Genomic DNA, 18,700 nt, shown 5'->3' with positions numbered 1-18,700 from the left:
TTATTACCCCTACATCTGAACATTCTGGTGTTTCATTGACCACTCAATAATCTCCTTATTCTCCAATATTCTTCCTGGTATCAAGTCCAAGTTGTCCATTGTCACTAAATTATTGAGTTCTCATTTGATGTTCTAATTTCTCCTCATAACGGTCTCCAGATGTTAAGCCCTTTAGCCTAACGAACTCGCTGATGTCTGAACTATTTCAATTATGGAATCCCATACATTCCTTTTTTTCTTACCTTCACCCCAATACTGGTGACTGTGCCTTCAACAGACAAGGGCCTCAAGTTTGCATGTGCTTGAATACATTTGGGTGAGTCTCTAGATCAGAAAGAAATGATGAAAACCACAAATGAAATAGAAAAGGGTGAGAGACCAAGCCATTGGGGCAAGGAAGTTTGGGAAGGACATTTGAAGTATGTATGTGTCCATCCAACAGAAGGGAAAGACATGTGGCTCTTGAAAATTTTTCTTGGTAATTTTTCCATATTTACTGAGAACTGCTATCCTTCCTTTATCTCAGAAGTAATTGATTCCCTCCCTAGGAGTCAATATTCCTTCTTTCCCATTGATGACGTTCCCACATTCTTAGATGATGGCACTGCTCCTTTCTCAGGGACTCTTAAGTGCTGATCCTTGATCTAACGGTTGATATTCTTCCATTCCCATGTACTGTTGTCATCTTTTCCTTCAGTAATAAGATCAATCTTTATCTCAAATATTATCATTCACATTTTCCCAGGTGTTGGCATTCTTCTGTCCATATTTCCCTCTTTCTAGGTGCTGATGCTCCCTTTCCACAGAACAGATATCACTTTTATTCCCCTTTCCTGAGTGTTCTTTCCTGGCACTAATTTTACATAATTGCACCCTTCAATATTCCACTTTTCCTTGGTGTTATTACTTTTCCTTTTCTGGGGTCACTCTTCTCCATTTCTGGGAAGCAACATTTCTCCATCCTCTTGGTACTGACGGATCTCTTTTTACTTCTTGTTTTCTGATTGGGCACTGAACAGGGCTGTTTGGTCAAGGTTGTGGACAATACAAGAGGTGCTACATTTGGCCTCACAGCTGACCACCTGAGTTCAATCCCGGCCTCTGGTGTTGCTGTGGAGTTCGCATATTCTCCTCGTGACTGCACAGTTTCCTCCCATCTCAATAAGACATTTAGTTGCCATGTTGGTTGACAAATGCAAATTACCAGGTGCAGGTACATGGGTGTTAAGAGAAATTATGGCATAGTTGATGGACATGAAATTGGTCATGGGGAAGTGAGTGGGGGAGTAGGATTGAGTGAGAGAGTGAGATATGATATTGTTGGGCTGAATAGTTTGATGCAAATTTGCTGGCTGGGTCATTGTGTGAACCAATCTTTTCTGGCATTTTGGATGGAAATGTCTAATCTCAATTTCTTGTTGAATTCTTTCTCATTGAAAGTAGTCAATGGGCTGTTGGAGGAACTCAGTGGGTCAGTGAGCATTCATGGGTAGAAATGGTCAATCATAGCTCTAGGCCAGGACCCTTCGAGACTAAAGTGAGAAGGGGAGATATCAACCATGTCAAGTGGAAGAAGGTGCTGGGGAAGGGCTAAGAAGTGATAGGGCTTTGAGCAGAAGATGAAATATGCTCACAGAGTTGATCCATTTTAAGGATCACAAAGAGTTTTGGGGACTGGAATTGGTGCACAGATTTTACCTTTTTCATTTTCTCAAGGGTTCAGTGGTTTGACAGTTTACCCTATATCCACAGTGGACCAACTATCCTGAGGTTTTGGCAATGCAGTTTAACTGGAATGGATACTTCAAAGAAGTGGGCTCAGAATTCATTGGCTCCAGTCCTGAGTTTGATTTTGCCATTTATACTCTTTGCTTCATTGCAAAACCTAACAAATCGTAAGTGTTATTTATCAATTCCTATTGCTTCTCCGTGATTCACTGTGTGCAGTTTTGGTCACCTAACTCAGGAAAGATATCAATAAAGTTGAAGGTGTGTAGAGAAGATTTAGTAGTATATAGCCTGAACTTGAGAAACTGAGTTACAGGTTAGGACTTTGTTCCCAGGAGTGTAGAAGAATGAGGGGAGATTTGATAGTGGTATACAACATTATAATGGGTATAGATAAAGAAAATGCAAGATTATGTGAGCTACAAACCAGTGGACGTAGGTTAAGGGTGAAAGGGGAAAAGTTTAGGGAGAACATTGAGGGTATGGATTATTGACTGGGTGCAGGTCGGTGGGACAAGGCAGAATATACAGACTAGAAGGGCTGAAGGACCTGTTTTCTGAGCTGTAAAGTTCTATGGTATGCATCAACATAAAAGGTGGGTATGTCAACCTGGAAATTGGAAGATAATTTGAAAATACAACAATGGTATATAGAAATGAATAAATGTATTCCATTAGAAAAAATAACATATAGTTTAAGAAATAATATTGAAATATTCGAACAAGTATGGGAGCCTTACATTAAATACAATAGCGAAAACCTACCGGGAACAAACATTACCTAAGTTGATGGAAGGAGAAGAAAAGAAAAGAATGGACTCAGTAGAATTTCTGGTGTATTTTTGTTGAATGACAACATTGTCTAACTGAATTAATGCAACCTAGATTGTATACCTAAAATGGATGAGAGGGGGGGGGGGTGGGGGGGTGGCTTGGGAGGAGGGAGGGGGGAGGGAGAAAAAGTCACTGTAAATGTGTGGAAAAGAAAAAGTGTATATCATGGCTATTGTGATTTATGGTGTGAAAAAAAAAATTAAAAAAAAAAAAAGGTGGGGTGGCTTTTATTTATGGAGGTGGGTTAAATAAATTGGTTCCACTGACAGAGAGTAGTTATCAAATGAAAGAACACTTAAAGAAGTGAGGCAGAAATAACTTTGATGCAGGGAGAGTTCTTGGGGAGCTCCTGAGTGCTTGTTGTTGATGTATTCAACAATCACCTTAAACAGGGAAATGGATAAATATTTGCAAGAAGAAATACCCATGACTCTGTGAATATGAACTAGGACTTTTTTTTAAATTGGATTTACAAAGAGCCAATATGTGAACAAGAGCCTCCACTGGTGTTATGTGATTCTATTTGCCTACTTCTGAGAAGGGTGTTCAATTCGCCCCATCAGAAAAATAAACCAGAACCCCATGTCATGTTCAGCCTTGTGATAACTGGGAAGGAGACTGATGCAGGGAGGTTGGAGGGTAAGGTCTCTGATAGGGATCAAACCGGAGGGGGGGGGGGGGAACAACAATAAGATAAGCTGTAAATGAGGTCATCTGGTCAGTGAATGAATGGGAGCAGTTGGAGAGTGAGAACAGTGACAAAGGAACATGAACAATAGAATGTGGAATTGGAAAATGCCAAGCACTAAGACACTCCAGGCATGTCCTCTTCTTCCACAGAGGATAAAAAAAAGGTGGGAGGGAACTTCAAACAAACAGCCAATATCATAGATGGGTTACTGATACAGTCAGCAATTAAGTTCCCTCAAGTTGTAGAGTTCAGATGGCTGCAACATGCTCTAACTGGAAGCTAAGGTGCAGTTCCTCAAGCTTGTTTTGGACCTTATTTTAAGAGTGAGAGACCATAGACTGATAGGTCAGACCCAGTGTGCGTTGTTTCTGAAGTTCACCTTGTTTGCTTTCAATGGGCAAAAGGCCTGCTAGAAAAAGAACTAGCTTTTCAATCTTGAAGCTAGTTTTAATTCTATAATCAGGCTGACACTGTAATGATGTTCCTACATTATATCCAGTTAGCTGCACTCCAATTAGCACCACTTCTGGGCCCTATGATTGGCACTGAAATAACCTCATGGTGACCTAGGTCTTACTGCGAGGCTGAAACCAGGGGTGCTCATCAGGGCAGCACAATTCAGCAATGATGTGTTTTCTTTCTTCTGCAGATGCACGGTGAGCCTTGGTGGGAACACCATGAATATTCAGACCTACACCTGGACTAAGTCCACCTATGGAAATGGCAAGAAGTACGTGGCATCGTCATTCCCACTAACACCTTGAGAAAACCAGCGGTCATTTCTGTAACTCCATGCGGGAAGCATTTGCCTTTCCGATGATTATGAGAGGCAGTATTGTGCTTCCAAGACAACTAGATGTGAAATAAAACTGATTTGCATCATCTCTGTTTATAATTGATCAGTTTAGATTATTTTCTCCAAAATAAAGGATACTCTTGGTTGCTTTGCACTTGTGCTCCTCCCAATCCGGAGAATTCATAGGATTACTCACCCCTTTACTCCGCTGTTCAATGTGAAGATCGTAAAGTGGAACTGGAGAGTCTAGCTCAATGGAATAAGAAAGGGCCCAGCTAGGATACAGGACCAAAGATTGACAGGAACAAACTGTAATGAATGGAGAGGCCAGTAGTGACAATGTTTGAAGCAAAACACAGGGTAATGAGTTAAGAGGGCAATAAAGTGGAAAGCCTGGCCGAGAGAATGAGAATAGTAGATAACACAAATGGTAACCAAAATATTTTTGCCCAGTGTGTAAATGCCCAGCTGCAAAACCAAAATGGGATTTTAGAAAGGGATTTCTTTCATTAATTTTTTTTGAGAGGCATTGGGCATTGTGAGCAATGCCAGCCTTCATTGTCCACCCCCAATCCATCATGTGAAGGCAGCAGAGAACAGTTGCAGCCCTTCTGGTTAAGTATACCCACAGTATCTTTGGCTCGGGAATTCCAAGACAGACACAAAAAAAGTGCAAAATATATGTGTACCACCAGTAAGTGGTTCACATCGTCTGCAGCTCCTCTTACCGTTTCACCAACAGACAGACAAAACTTCATTTCCACAAAACACTCTCGGCAAATCAAAGCATTGGAAACTAATGGCCACCTATACTTTATATTTTCCACCAATTGGAATGCAATTATTCATATTTTAACTTTCATAGGGTCACAGGTAACTGGCTAATATATTAAACAGAACTAGACTACAAGGAATCGTTTTTTTAGACATACAGCACAGTAACAGGCTATTTCAGCCCAAGAACCTGTGCTGTCCAATTTACACCTAATTAACCTACAACACTTGGTACTTTTTGGATGGTGGGAGGAAACAGGATCCCCGGGAAGACTCACACAAACATGGGGAGAACATACAAACTCTTTACAGACAGCTTGGGTATTGATCCCTGGTCCCAATCGCTAGTGCTGTAAAGGCACTGCGCTAACCACTACACCATGTCGCCCGCTACACCAAACATGTTGGCCTGTTTAGAATACTCAGCAGATGTGGCAATAGAAGGCAAGAATGAGATTGATGGGTGGACATTTCAAGGTAGGCCCTTTCAAGGAAGGAAAATGTTTGACTGTAAAGGCAGAGATTCTCCACCCGTACACCGACTCACCTTTCTGAATGCGCTGTGGCCTGCTACAAGGATAATCAGCAGAGCGCAGCGCTCTGCCACCTGACCTGAATGTACAGCCGCTGCAAGCGACTGCTTAGGGGCAGGCTGATGATGCAGTCAGTCCACGACCCATCTCCCCACTCTCCCTCCACGACCCCCTCAAAGCAGGGGCGGTGGACAAGGGGCAGCGGGGGCCATTAGGAGCGGCCGGTGCAGGCTGTGACAGCCACACCAGGCTGCTTTGGCCTTCGGGGCTGCTCTCTATGGCTCAAAACGCGGCAGAGCAATGGCCGTCGTCCCTACCCATAATCGCCCATGCAGCTGGAACTGTTGTGGGAAACAGAGCAGTTCCAGCTGCGTGGGGGATAATGGGTAAGGGCGACATTCATTGCTCTGCAGCATATTTATGATGGGTGGCGCCCAGCCTCCTTCGGATTCGGAGGGCGTTACGAGGTGCCACTCAATATAAATGCAATGCTGGAGCAGCCTTTTAGGACTGCTCTATGAAAGGGAAGTTTGAAGTTTTCCCTCCACGCTTGTAGGCAGCCTCCATTCATTTAGTATTTTTCACACCTTTTTTATGTGCCAGTACCTTAATTGGTGCTGATAAGTAGGAAAGCCAGTTAATTAAGCATATTAATGACCAAAAGATCATTGGGAGACTGCTTGCTGTCCTGAAGAATAGTGCCTTGGGATCTTGTGAAAACTCACCAAACTTTCATCCAAGAGATGGAGTAGATTTTATGTTGCAGTGCCAGCCAGCTCTTTGGATGCTTAAACCCACTGTCTTCTTATTCAGAAATGTTAGAGTTACGCTGAACTTGATGTGGATGGCGCACCAACAAACTGTATCCCAATTTAAAATTATGTATCTATCTGCAGAGATGATATTTTGATGAACATAATGTCATGTTATTCTGTAAGTGACAGGAGTTTCAAGTGAAAATTATGGGTTGCACAGATTTATTTAATCTATTTTAATATACAGTAAAGGTACAGTAATAAAACATTCACAATTAAATGGAGGTAGAACAATTCTGCTCACAGTTACCTATTATTGATTCTATGCAGGAATTTTTTTTTAAAGACACCTCATTTCAGCCAACTGATTAGATTAAAAAATAATCCATGTATTCATGAATCTTGGTTCTTTGTGCATTTGTTGCACTTGGAAGCAAGCATATCTATCTCTGTCGACAGGTAACTAATACAGTTCATGAAAGAAGCAAAGCTTTACTTCGGTTATCTTGAGGAAAACCAGGTCTTGCCAGGACAAGTTATTGTAGTCACAAAGCCTGTTTGGATGCCAAGTACTTCTGGGGAATCTGGAGGGGGAAAAACAACTGTTGTTGCAAGGGGTGTCGAGAGAAAGGTGGTTTCACCTGAAACAAGGATCAAGGAAATCTCGTTAGATTAAGGGAGGACGAGTCCAATGGACCTCTTTCCCTCGGAGCAGGAGGGCAGCCACTAGTGGTGGAAATCCGAGGCCAAAGGAGAACTCCCTCATCCCTTCTTCAGAGGCTGGTAACTGAAGTAAAAAAGCCAGTCTGGGATTTAGTCCATTTTTTTTAGTTAAACCAGCAACTCTGTGCCGACCTTCATCTAACTGCATTATGTTAATAATTAAACTACTCAATGATGTGTAAATGACCAATCCAGTGTCATCACCTCCACTAAGAAACTTTAATGACCGAAACTTCATCTCCATCATAAAGATTGATTTCAAATGTGAAAATCAACTACTCCCCAGTCAAATGAAAAGTTCAGTAATCAGAAACCTGTTATCATAAACTGATAATGAATATTTGAAGCCTTTAAATGTTGTCATTATATTTAATTAGCATGGCCTGTGAACTTAGAAACATTAGAAAAGATATGGGATCCTTTAGCAAGAACTGATTTATGCAACTTATGCTCAGGATTGTTCCTATACAAGAAATGTTGCATTAAAATATATTCTGCTATTTGAGCACTTAAAATGTTAAAACTGTTTGGCCATCCATCCAGTTCGACAAAATAAAGAAAAAGGCTGTTGGCATCTAGAACCAAAGCATTATTCACAGAAATTGTCCAGCTTATGAAGCATTGTTCTTGTTGGTCAAAAAAAACATTCATCCAGTCCAACACTCAATAGTAGAAGCTCGTTGTCAGGTGACTGCTCATATCCAGGCACGTTTTAAATAGTAATTTTTGCCTCTACTATCCTTTCAGGCAGCAAGTTTCAGACCCCCCCCCCCCCCCCCCTCCACCCATTTGGGGGAGCATAACCTCTCCTCATCACCTCTCAAATCCTTTTATCAATAACGAAAAATTACATCAACTCAGATAAGGGGAACGAGATCTTATTTACTCTCTCCAGGCCCCTCAAATGTACCACATTTGAATTTCATCTTAAACTCTTCCAAAGCCTTCTGCTATACAATCATATTTTAAATTAGACATACAGCACTGTAACAGGCCAATTCTGCTCTACGAGCCTGTGCTGCCCATATTACACCCCATTAACCTACACCCCGGTACTTTTTATTTGAAGGGTGGGAAGAGCCCCTGAATAAAACCCACGCAGATATGGGGAGAATGTTCAAACTCCTTACAGACAGTGCAGGATTCGAACCCAGGTCCAGTCCTGATCGCTGGCGCTGTAAAGGCGTTGCGCCAATTGATACACCAACCGTACCGCCCTTCTTGTATCTTATCTGTACTGTGGCAAGGTGATCTAATTTGAGCATAACTTCTCTGCTCTTACATTCTCTGCTACAAAATTCCATACACTCTAACATTATCAAATCATGTTAATGTAAGGAAGTGTGCATATAAACTCCAACATTCCAATGTTACTCTATGCAATACCTTCCTATAAATTATACGTTTAAATCCCCACAACCACTTTCATCTAAAAGATTAGGTCATTTGTATGTGATCAGCTTAATAAATTGTTCTAAAAGTTGGATGGAGAAGGAAAGGGGCACAGAGCCTGTGAAACAATACATGGATAAATCAAGTTCATGGACCAAGAGATGATAGGGCATAAATATTAAAAATGGTGAAAAATATTAGTGTTCTAATAGATTTGGTTGTCCTTGTACACAGTCAAAATGTAGGAACATTAGCAGCTCAGAGGGCTAATGCTACATAAGCCTTTATTATTATGTAATGAGAAAGTAAGTACTATATTTGGAAACATTCCTGCAATTGTACAAGGTTTTAGCGAGAGCAAACCCATAACACTTTAAGGCAATTTCATGATTCCAAGAAATGGTTCCCCCATTTGAAGAGTTCAAATTAGAGGAATCATCTTAAGAGAAAGTAGAGGCTATTTAGGACTAAGAGGAAGGGAAGTTTCTTCATCATCAAAATCTTGATCTTTGGAAATCTCAACCAGAGATCTGTGCATCCTCAATTGTAGAGCAGAGTCTATTCAAATTTGGCAGTAAATTATTGGGGAAAAGAATTGAAAGACGACTTGGAGGCTGTGTAATCAAAATAACCAAGATTCTACCAGTTGTGTGTTGGAGCTGATCAAACATCCATGGTCGGGTTTGACATAAGCACCTGGCGTACACAAAAAAAGGTTGAAATGTCTTACTGCTAATGTAGATACATTGCATGAGTCTGGTGGATGGGAAGAGGTTAACAGAATTTGAAAAAGTCAATATTAATACTGTCTGGTTGCAGAAGGTATAGACTGAACTGAAGGTGTTATTTCTCCACTTCACAGATGGGCTCAATTTGTACGTAAAGGAAGCAGTGAAATTTGCTTTAAATATGCAATGGTTTTATCACAATTTTCCTTTCTTTTATAAATGATACATGCTTGAAAATGTATTCAAGAGAATGGAGGGAAAGGACTCACTTAATTTTAATTGAGAGATATAGCATGGTAACAGGCACTTCCGGCCCATGATCCCAAGCTATCCAAATACACCCATATGACCAATTTTACTGTCCTTTGGATGTTGTGAGAGCTGCTAAATTTTTGTGTACTGCTCTGGACTCCAGCATCTGAAGATTTTCTTGCTCACCAAAATAGATCCATGGCTAACTTTAGGCCTGTGCCTTCAATTATGTCGGATCTGGAATCACCTTGGGTTTCATTAGCATTGAAAGGGAGACACCATTGCACTCCTTTATCCCCACACCAATTCCTGGCAAACCAAAGAAGCACCACCAGCCAAAGGTCTTCCAGAGGTCCCAAGACTGAAAATGGAGCTACCATTGATGACTGAGGAACAAGATTCCCAGCAATATAGGAATTTAGAAAAATTAATAGAGGGATTAAATCTAAAAATCCATAAAATTTACAATGATTACTTTTCAAGAAAATCAAGATTCCAGTAGGTCATTAGTCTTTGATGTGGTCAATTATGTATCAAGTACTCTTTGCATTGAATGCTATTACATGATTTAAAAAAAATGTTTTGCTCCATTTTCTATATGTTTATACCCTGCAGGGCAGAAGTATATCGTGGCAAGGCACACGTGAAACATCAAACCCGTGATCCACATGGAACTTCTTATTACACAGAGATGGAGCCTTCCCTGAAGTTTGATTTCCCAATCAGGATATTTAGGAGGGTGGGAGTCCCATTCCGGCACTCTTCCTGAGCAGATCTAATTATATCATCCATTTTCTCTTCATTCTCTGTCGTCAGTAAAAAGCCTTTACCACCATATCCCTCAGCCACAGTGTGGTAATCTGTGAAGAAAGGAGGAAACAATGATTCAAAATTGCACAGACAAGTTTTCACTTGCTGTGTATTCACTTTCCTAAACTCCTACATTCATGCTTAAAGTGGTAGCTTTTAAAAAAAATATTGTACATACTGGTGCTGAAAATTAGACATACACATAACAATGGATGTTTACTTTTCACGTGCACTTTCAAATCTATTATGCTCCATCTTCTTTTGAGATGGGATTGTTTCAAATTGCATGGAAGAACTTGTGACAACCCTTATCATGAAGGACATGGTCTTGGAAAAACTAAAGGCAGACAAGTCAACAGATCTCGACGAAATAGCAAAACCGTTGGCTGAAGTTTTTCCAAAATACAACAAATTCCAGGAAGATACCAATGGATTATTAAAACATATGTGTGACTTGTTTATTCATCAAAGGAGAGAAACAAAAACCAGGACATTTTGTCTTTAAATTGATGTCTGCCATCTCCAGCAAGATGCTGGAGTCTATGATCAAGGAAGAAATTTGGTGAAGCCATATTAATCAAACAAAATTAACACAGGTCTATAAAAATTTTGACAAATTTACTAGATTTCTTTGAGAATGTAACAAGCAGATGAATGAGGGAAATTTGAATATATTGTGTATATGGATTTCTAGAAGGCATTTGACAAGATGCCATATAAACAGCACCACATGAGAGCACTTGGCATTTGCAGGATTGAATAAGCATGGACTGAAGATTAGTTAACAGAGAGGAGACAGAGTGTTGGAATAGAAACAATTTCCTGGAGGAACTCAACAGGTTGAGCAGCATCAGTGAGAGAAGAAAAATTGTCAACATTTTGGATCAGAATTCTTCATCAAGACTGTTTATCAGAATCTCAAGTATTCTTTTGACCCCCTCTGAAGCTACTCAACCTGTAAAATTACTTCAGCAGGTTGTTTGCTTCAGATTCCAGCATCTTCAGTCACTCATGTCTAGAGTGTTGGAATAAATGAGTCTTTTCCATAGACTGGAAGGATGCAATTAGTGGTTTGGCCCAAGAATCAGTTCTTGGCTTTCAATTATTTACTATTTATGTTAATCAGGAGAGAGCAGAGCATCAGGTACCCAGGTTCATCAATTACAGTAAATTAGATGGGAGGACATGTTGCAATGATGAAATGCAGACTTTGAAGGAGTAAGGTAGGTTCAGTGAATGGGCAAAATCTTGGCAATTGAGTTTAATTTGGGAAGTGTAATAATATGAACTTCAGTCCAGGGAAATCAAAGGTAAACTGTGTGCATGAATCATAAAAATTAGCAGGCAATGCAGCAGGTAGTTAGGAAGGCCTATGGGCCTTTATTTTAAATAGCTCTAGATGCTGGATGTGTATTTCTAGAAGTTTAGAGTTTATACTTCGGGAGGTGTTTGAGGAGATTTGGTACGTCATTGAAGACCCTTGAAAACTTCTACAGGTATACCATGGAGAGCATTCTGGCTGGTTAAGTCACTATCTGGTACGGAGGCACCAAAGCTCAGGACGGGAAAAAAATCTCCAGAGGGTTGTTAACTCGGCCTGCAACATCACGGCTACCAGTCTTCACTCCATCGAGGACATCTATAAGAGGCGGTGTCTTAAGAAAGTAGCCTCTATTCTCAAGGACCCCCCATCATCAGGAAAAAGGTACAGGAGCCTAAAGAGGAGCACAAGGGCAGCTTCTTCCCCACTGCCATCATGATCAATGAACCAAAGATGTTGCCTTACTTTGAGTTCTTGTGCTCCATTTTAATTTTTTTCTAAGGTGGTTTATATGAATGTTTTCACTCTTTGACGCTGCTGCAAAACAAAGAATTTTGTGACTTGTTCATGACAATAAATTCTGATTGAAAGGTGAGCCTACTGAAGTAGGCAAGATTACAGAAGGCATGACAGGTAGATGCTGTAATACTTATTATCGTGGGAATCTGAAACAGAGAACGTAGTTATAAGACAGCAGTCATTTAAAACTGAGGTGTGTATGAACTATTTCTCTCAGAAGATGGTGAATCTCTGAAATTTAAAGAGCGACTTACAGGTAAATGTTTGAAATATTAGGGAATTCAAGCCTGTGGGGGAGTAGCACAGAAAAGGAATTGAGGCCTGGTGCAGGTCAACTAGGATCATACTGAATGGTGGCAGGCTACATAGTCTAATCCTGACCCTCTTCTCTTGTGTGCTCCTGTTTCATCCCCTCCATACAATTCATCCAACAGAGCAGGAAGCGTAATGATGGCTAAAGGGAGAACTGAAAAATCTTATCGCAGCAAAAAAAAAATACGTTTTCGATGAATTCTAAATTTCACTGTCTAACGGACAGCCACATACCAGTATATGCCAGGTCACATGCCACATTGCTTCCTAGCAAAGGCACCTGTTCACGGGAAATTTGGCTCCAGCCCGCATCATTGCCCACCAAGGCAATTACAGGAACCTGAAACAACAACAGGTAAGACAATTCCAACACAAATTCAGTGTGGATGTAATGCATTAAGATACTTGTAATTGATCATCACGAGTGCTGATCAACATTATTGAGATTCAAAACCAAAATATAAAGTGGTGGAGGAGCAACTGCAATGTGATTCTCTGAGGGAGGTTGATTAACTTCAGGCAGAGAAAGCAGACTCATCATCTATGGAGAGGCATCACATTCCTAAACACAAGCACTTGAACCATGACTTCCCAGGGTTGTGCTGGTCAGCAAATTGCACACTCCGGTCTGTCCCAGCTAAACTGCTGCTGCTGGATTTTAATGGGAGCATCGGCAGACATCAGGCTGGGGAACCCATTCGCTGAACCTGTGGCAGAGCAATCACCATACAGACTAATGGAATAAATTGGGTTGCCATAGAAGAATGGGTTTCTTTTTCATATATAATTTATTTTGTTGATTTACTTTGATTTTAGGTTGTGATTTTTTTTTGTTTGTTTTTATTTTTATTTACACACATACAGCACTGTAACAGGCCATTTTGGCCCATGAGTATGTGCCACCCAATTAACCTATATCCCTGGTAAGTTTTGAACGGTGGGAGGAAACTGGAGCCCCCGGGGAAAACCCACGCAGACACAGGGAGAATGTACAAACTTTTTACAGATAGCGCAGGATTCAAACCTCAATCCCGATCGCTGGCACTACAAAGGCATTGTGCTAACTGCTACGCCAAACATGCTGCCCCTTTTTAAATTAAGTGTTAAATTTAACATTTAAATTTCTGACATGTCCAAGTTTAACTGAATGTCAAAGACATTCACAAATATTCATAGACTCAAGTCACTCTAGTCACAGTTTTGGCAGCCTGCATGTCTGGGATCAAGGAGACACACTGCCTGTCAAAATAGGGTTCTGAGAGCCCAGCCAGTTGCCTGTAGTGAGAAAGTCTCGAGAATATACTCAGCCTCAATGTACTGGAAGCCTGGATCCCAATTGGCAACAGCACCAGGAAACAAATGGCATAGCCTCAGGGCAGCCAATAGTAATAATGGAAGCCAGGAAAATCACTTCATTCTAGTTATTCATATCTAGCTCTAAAGATGCAACAATGCACCTGTAATATAATAAAAATCTCAAAGTGTCTAACAAGTCCGCAATGGGACAAAAATCAACATGACTAAAAGGAGAACACCTTTTAGACAACATTATCCCAAAGGCTGACATCAAGCTGTCCCAGTGTGGTTGAAATGTGGCCCAGGAAACCTGAACAGAAACCATTCTGATAACAAGAAAATATTGAGTAAAGAGACAGTTTGGGAAAAGGGCATTGTTATAAGCCCAGAGAATCCCAAAACCCAGCAGCAATACATATTCAACAAGACAAATGGTTACTTAAACAAAAGTTGCTTTTAATTATCTTTAAACATGAAAACAGAATCACACTTTAACTTATCGCTATTAACTTAACTAACCTAACTTAACCACCTTCTAATTCTATGTGCACATGTATGTAACGTGTGCATAAGTTCAGAAAAGTTATTTGGTTCACAGTCCAATCTCACTTCTCATTCTTCCAAGTTCACTGGTTGCAGGCAATTCTTGTACTGTGCACAGAATTTAACATTTATAAAATTCACCAGGCTTTGGTGCTTGAAAGGTAAATGGATACTGCTTAGGAAGGTTCTTGTCAGTTTTCAGAGAGATTTGTTGTTCGCTGGACACCCACAACTGATTCCTTTTCATCAGCCACTTCAGTCTTGCCGAAGAAGCCTGCCCCTCAGGGTTCTCCAGATGATAACCTCTTTCATCCAGGTCACCAGAGTTCCTTTTGTTTCTCTTATTTCAAGTGAAACATTGGACAGCCAGTCCTCTCCTCTTGCATGAACCACATGGGTTTTGACCAGGCTGAACTAAGCACTCACAACCTGTCTTCCAAATGGGGTTTTCCACAAGCTTGCCAGCTTACCCTGTTCCAGTCCCAACTGTTGCTGCTGACTGTAAAATTGCAGAACTGATCTCTCTCCCACTCTCTCTGAAAGCCTGTTTTACTTTCTCTGTTTGCAAAACCACATGACCCTCTTAGAACAGCAAGTTCCACTCCAGACATCCTGTAGCTCCAATGTGTTCATCTGTTGCCTTTTCGTAAACAACAATCCATTAGTGAAGACTTGGGTCCTCTCCAAAGCTTTTGCAAAGGATCTTGGTGTCTCGCATAAGCAGAGCTCCAGTATTTTAAATAAGATCTGTTTTAAAGTGTTTTTTAATGTGACCTACACTAAAAAAAAACTGCCCCAATTTATCTCCCAAAAACTTATCTATATACAATACAAATACAACATAATCTATCACATAGCATCAAGACAACATGTACATTATGATTACTCCCAGTCATGGTGGACTGATAGGTCTTTGCTGGAGATTGCACTCAACACTACATCCCGAATTACTTAAAATCATTTAATTTCAGCAAACGTACAACCCTACCTTGTGCCGTTTAAAAGTGTCAAATTCTGCAATGCTGTAGCCCAGGGAACCATCTCCATAAATGATCCAAACCTGGATAAAATAAAACAGTATTTTACAAATTTTCATGGAACAGTCACTGGTGTAATTCCCTTAAGCAGAGACTACAGCAAGAATCTTAATAAAATCAGACTGCAACATGATGTTTGTGAATTGTCAATGAATTTTTGTGGGGATGATGTCTCAACAAGTAGAATTTTCAGTCATGGAATCATGCATGAACAGACCTTTCAGCCTACTACATCCATGCAAACATCCTGTACTAATCCCATTTACCAACATTTGGTCTATAGCTTGGTGATTCATCGTCTAGATAACTCTCAAATATTGTGAGATTCTCTGGTTCCACCACCCTCATACAGTGTGTTCCTGATTGGATCCACTAAGTGAAACAAAAAACTTTCTCACAACTACTTCAAATCTTTTACCCTTTACTGTAAACTGTGACCTACAGTTTTAGATACCTCCACTATGGGGAAATGTTTCCTATAATGTGCCTAATATTCAGTGCCCTCCATAATGTTTGGAACAAAGAGAGATTTTCCTTTATTTGCTCCTATGCTCCACAGTTTTACATTTGTAATCAAACAATTCACACAATTAAAGTGCACATTCCAGATTTTATTCAAGGTTATTTGTATACATTTTGGTTTGACGATGTAGAAATTACAACATCTTTTATATATAGTTCCCCCATTTCAGGGCATCATAATATTTGGAACATAGCAATGGTACATAAATTAGTCATGTTTAGTACTTGCCTATCCCTTGCTTGCAATAACTGCTTGAAGTCTGTGATTCACAGACATCACTAGGTGCAGAGTATCTTCTCTGGTGATGCTCTGTCAGACCTCTACTGCAGCCATCTTCAGGAAATTCTGATTTTTATACCAAATATTTTTTTTGACTCTTTTGAATTTATTATCTCTTCGCAGGTTTGGAACAACAAGAGTCCATGATTGAATAAATCTCATTTACAAAAATTAAAAAGATGGGGACTCTTTGCTTTGTCTAACCTGGGACATTGTTATTGGGCTATTAATATTAAATATATTTATTTTCTGGATTAAATACATAGATAAATCGGACTCCCCAGAGTGGACATCCATGGAGCTAAAAGGTTTTACAAATTTGCTCTGGCTACACTACTTGGTGTTTCCCTTCCGTTTTCTTTGGTAAAGGTGAATAAATTAAAAGGCAGTTCGGTCGTCAAAAATTCAATACAAATTTGGTTTCAGTTCAGGCGCTGTTTTGAACTGAAACATTTTTCTTTATCTGCCTCGATTATTAATAATTTATTTTTCCTCCATCTTGCCTTAATCGCGTTTTTCATAAATGGAGGGAAAAGGGCATCACTTCATTTTTTGACATTCGTAGATGGCTGTTTTGTGACTTTTAAACATTTGTCACATAAATTTAATCTCCCTAATTTACATAATTTTCAGATATATACAAGTTAGAGATTCTCTGAGAAATCATATTACTACTTTTCCATTCTCCCGTGATAGTAATTGCATTGACTTATTTTGTTCAGTTAAATCCTTGTTAAAAGGGTTTAATATGATTCATTTATGGCTTAATTTCTAAATATATTGCATTTCTATGAATAAAATTAAGAGCACTTGGGAGAGCGACTTACAAACTATTCTTTCTCTGGATAAATGGACCGAATGGTAAAACACAGAATTCTTTTGACACCGTGGTGAAGTGAAAAAACACACAAATGCTGGAGAAACTCAGCAGGTCAAAAAGTGCCTTTATGTTGGTGAAGATGCATCACCAACATTTCAGGCTTGAGCCCTTCATGAAGGTATGGAAAGGCAGTTTGACCTGCTGAGTTTCTCCAGCATTTGTGTGTTTTTTCACTTAACCACAGTGTCAAAAGAATTCTGTTTTACCAAGTGTTTAAAATGGGTCCGTTCCTCTTCTATTTGAGCTCATCATTCACTTATTCAATTCAAGATAGTACAAATGGCAAAGATAAATTAGCTACGATCTTTCCTACTAACAACGTTGTCTGTGACAGATATCATAATGGAGTTGCTTCCTTATTTCATATGTTTTGGTTCTGTTCAGCATTGGAAGGAAATTTTGAATGCATTTTCCACTATTTTCTCAGTTACTCTTCAACCTCATCCCATGACAGCTTTATTTGGTGTGGTGATAGAGAACAGTCAATTATTGGGGTCAGATTGCCATGTGAAAACTTTTGCCACTTTAATGGCTAGAAGATGTATTTTGCTAAGATGGAAGGATTCTATCCCTCTCAGTTATTCAGAATGGACGATCCAAACCTTATCATGCTTAAACCTCAAGAAGGTTAGATGTAATGTTTTGAAAATTGAAGTTAAGTTTGATAAAATTGGCACACTTTTATGGAATATTTTAATGTGTAATGAATAATAGTGGTTTACTGTTTTGTATGTAACATACAAAGCATTTGTAATCTCTTCCTGAACTTTCTTATTTATATACAAGGCAATTCACCAACGTACCATTACTGTTACCCGTTTGGTGGTTTAAGGCATTCCAGCAGCTGTTTCTCTTTAGTTTAGGGGGTATAGATTTAGGATTAGTTAGTCTTTTTTTTTCCCTGTAGGAACAAGAGATATAATATTGAATTCTGTCTGTTCGTTTATCATTAGTTGTGATGTTCAGTTTTATTCTAGAATACATTGTAATTACTCTGAACCTGTACATTACACTTTTCTTGTTCTTAACACTTTTTGTTGTATGTAAATTCAATTAAAAATTTTAAAAATAACCCTTAGTAAAATCTGGAATATACACTTTAATCATGTGATTTGTTTGGTTACAAATGTAAAACTGTGGAGCACAGGGACAAAAAAAGGGAAAAAAAAACATCTTTGTCTAAAACATCATGGAGGGCACTGAACACCTCTATCAGGTCCGCCCTCAGCCTCCTCTGCTCAGATAAAAACAAACCTGTCCAGTCTCTCCTCGTATCTGAAACCATCTTCTGACTTCTCTCCAGTGCAATCACATCTTTCATATTGCTTGGCAACTAGAACAATCCAGTGACACCAAACCAGTAATTTATAGTGCTGTTATATACAGAAATTACTTTTTCTGGTATCCTTTGCCCCAGTTCATGAAAGCGAGCATCTAGAATGCCTTTTTCATCACATTATCTATCTATGATGACATCTTCAAGGATCCTTGGATCTGTTCCTTAACTCTATCCAAGTTTTCACCTTTCATTGTGTATCTACTGGTCTTCATTGTATTTGCTAACCATGCATTCATCAGAATTCCATCTCCAATCTTATTGTCCCTTTTGATTCAGTTCCAAATAACTTATACTTGTAAATACAAGCTGTTAACACATTGATGGCAGTAGGGCATCAGGACTCAATGAATGACATTACCAACAGTTTTTCATCTTAACCATTGAGATTTAAGAACAGAAATAGAAATTGAATGTACGATGGAAAATGGACGTTTAAGTACGTTCCAGAGGAGAAATTTTTAAAAATCACAGAAAGAAACAAAATGTGTGAGAAAAAATTAAAAATAAATTTCAGCAGATAGGCTCCTTGTAGGGACATGACACTACAATTTTAATTGTTATCTGTCTTGGCCTCCAAGATTGAATTTCATATCTGAATTTATCTCTTCTCTCTCTCTTTGGCTTGGCTTCGTGGA

At 39.5% G+C, this 18,700-nt stretch overlaps 2 protein-coding genes across 3 annotated transcripts in view; one reads left to right on the top strand and one right to left on the bottom strand.

Annotated features, from left to right (window-relative positions):
• endou (endonuclease, polyU-specific) overlaps positions 1-4,135 on the top strand; it is a 37,635-nt gene extending 33,500 nt beyond the window's left edge. The window contains exons 8-9 of the mRNA XM_069894448.1: positions 1,753-1,895; positions 3,903-4,135. Coding sequence (XP_069750549.1) covers positions 1,753-1,895; positions 3,903-4,017 — 258 coding nt within the window. The 3' untranslated portion in view covers positions 4,018-4,135. The remainder of the gene's footprint in view (positions 1-1,752; positions 1,896-3,902) is intronic.
• A 2,181-nt stretch (positions 4,136-6,316) lies between these two features.
• Positions 6,317-18,700, bottom strand: part of ilvbl (ilvB (bacterial acetolactate synthase)-like) — a 54,184-nt gene continuing 41,800 nt past the window's right edge. For both annotated transcript variants that reach the window (XM_069894436.1, XM_069894437.1), the window contains exons 13-15: positions 14,996-15,067; positions 12,403-12,508; positions 6,317-10,066 (exon numbers count right to left, since the gene is read on the bottom strand). In XM_069894436.1, the coding sequence (XP_069750537.1) occupies positions 9,888-10,066; positions 12,403-12,508; positions 14,996-15,067 (357 nt within the window). In that variant the 3' untranslated portion in view covers positions 6,317-9,887. The remainder of the gene's footprint in view (positions 10,067-12,402; positions 12,509-14,995; positions 15,068-18,700) is intronic.

Source organism: Narcine bancroftii, chromosome 8 (genome assembly GCF_036971445.1).
Source record: "Narcine bancroftii isolate sNarBan1 chromosome 8, sNarBan1.hap1, whole genome shotgun sequence".
Classification (NCBI taxonomy): domain Eukaryota; kingdom Metazoa; phylum Chordata; class Chondrichthyes; order Torpediniformes; family Narcinidae; genus Narcine; species Narcine bancroftii.
Note: the sequence above shows the minus strand (reverse complement) of the source record. Positions and strands in the feature narration are given on the sequence as shown.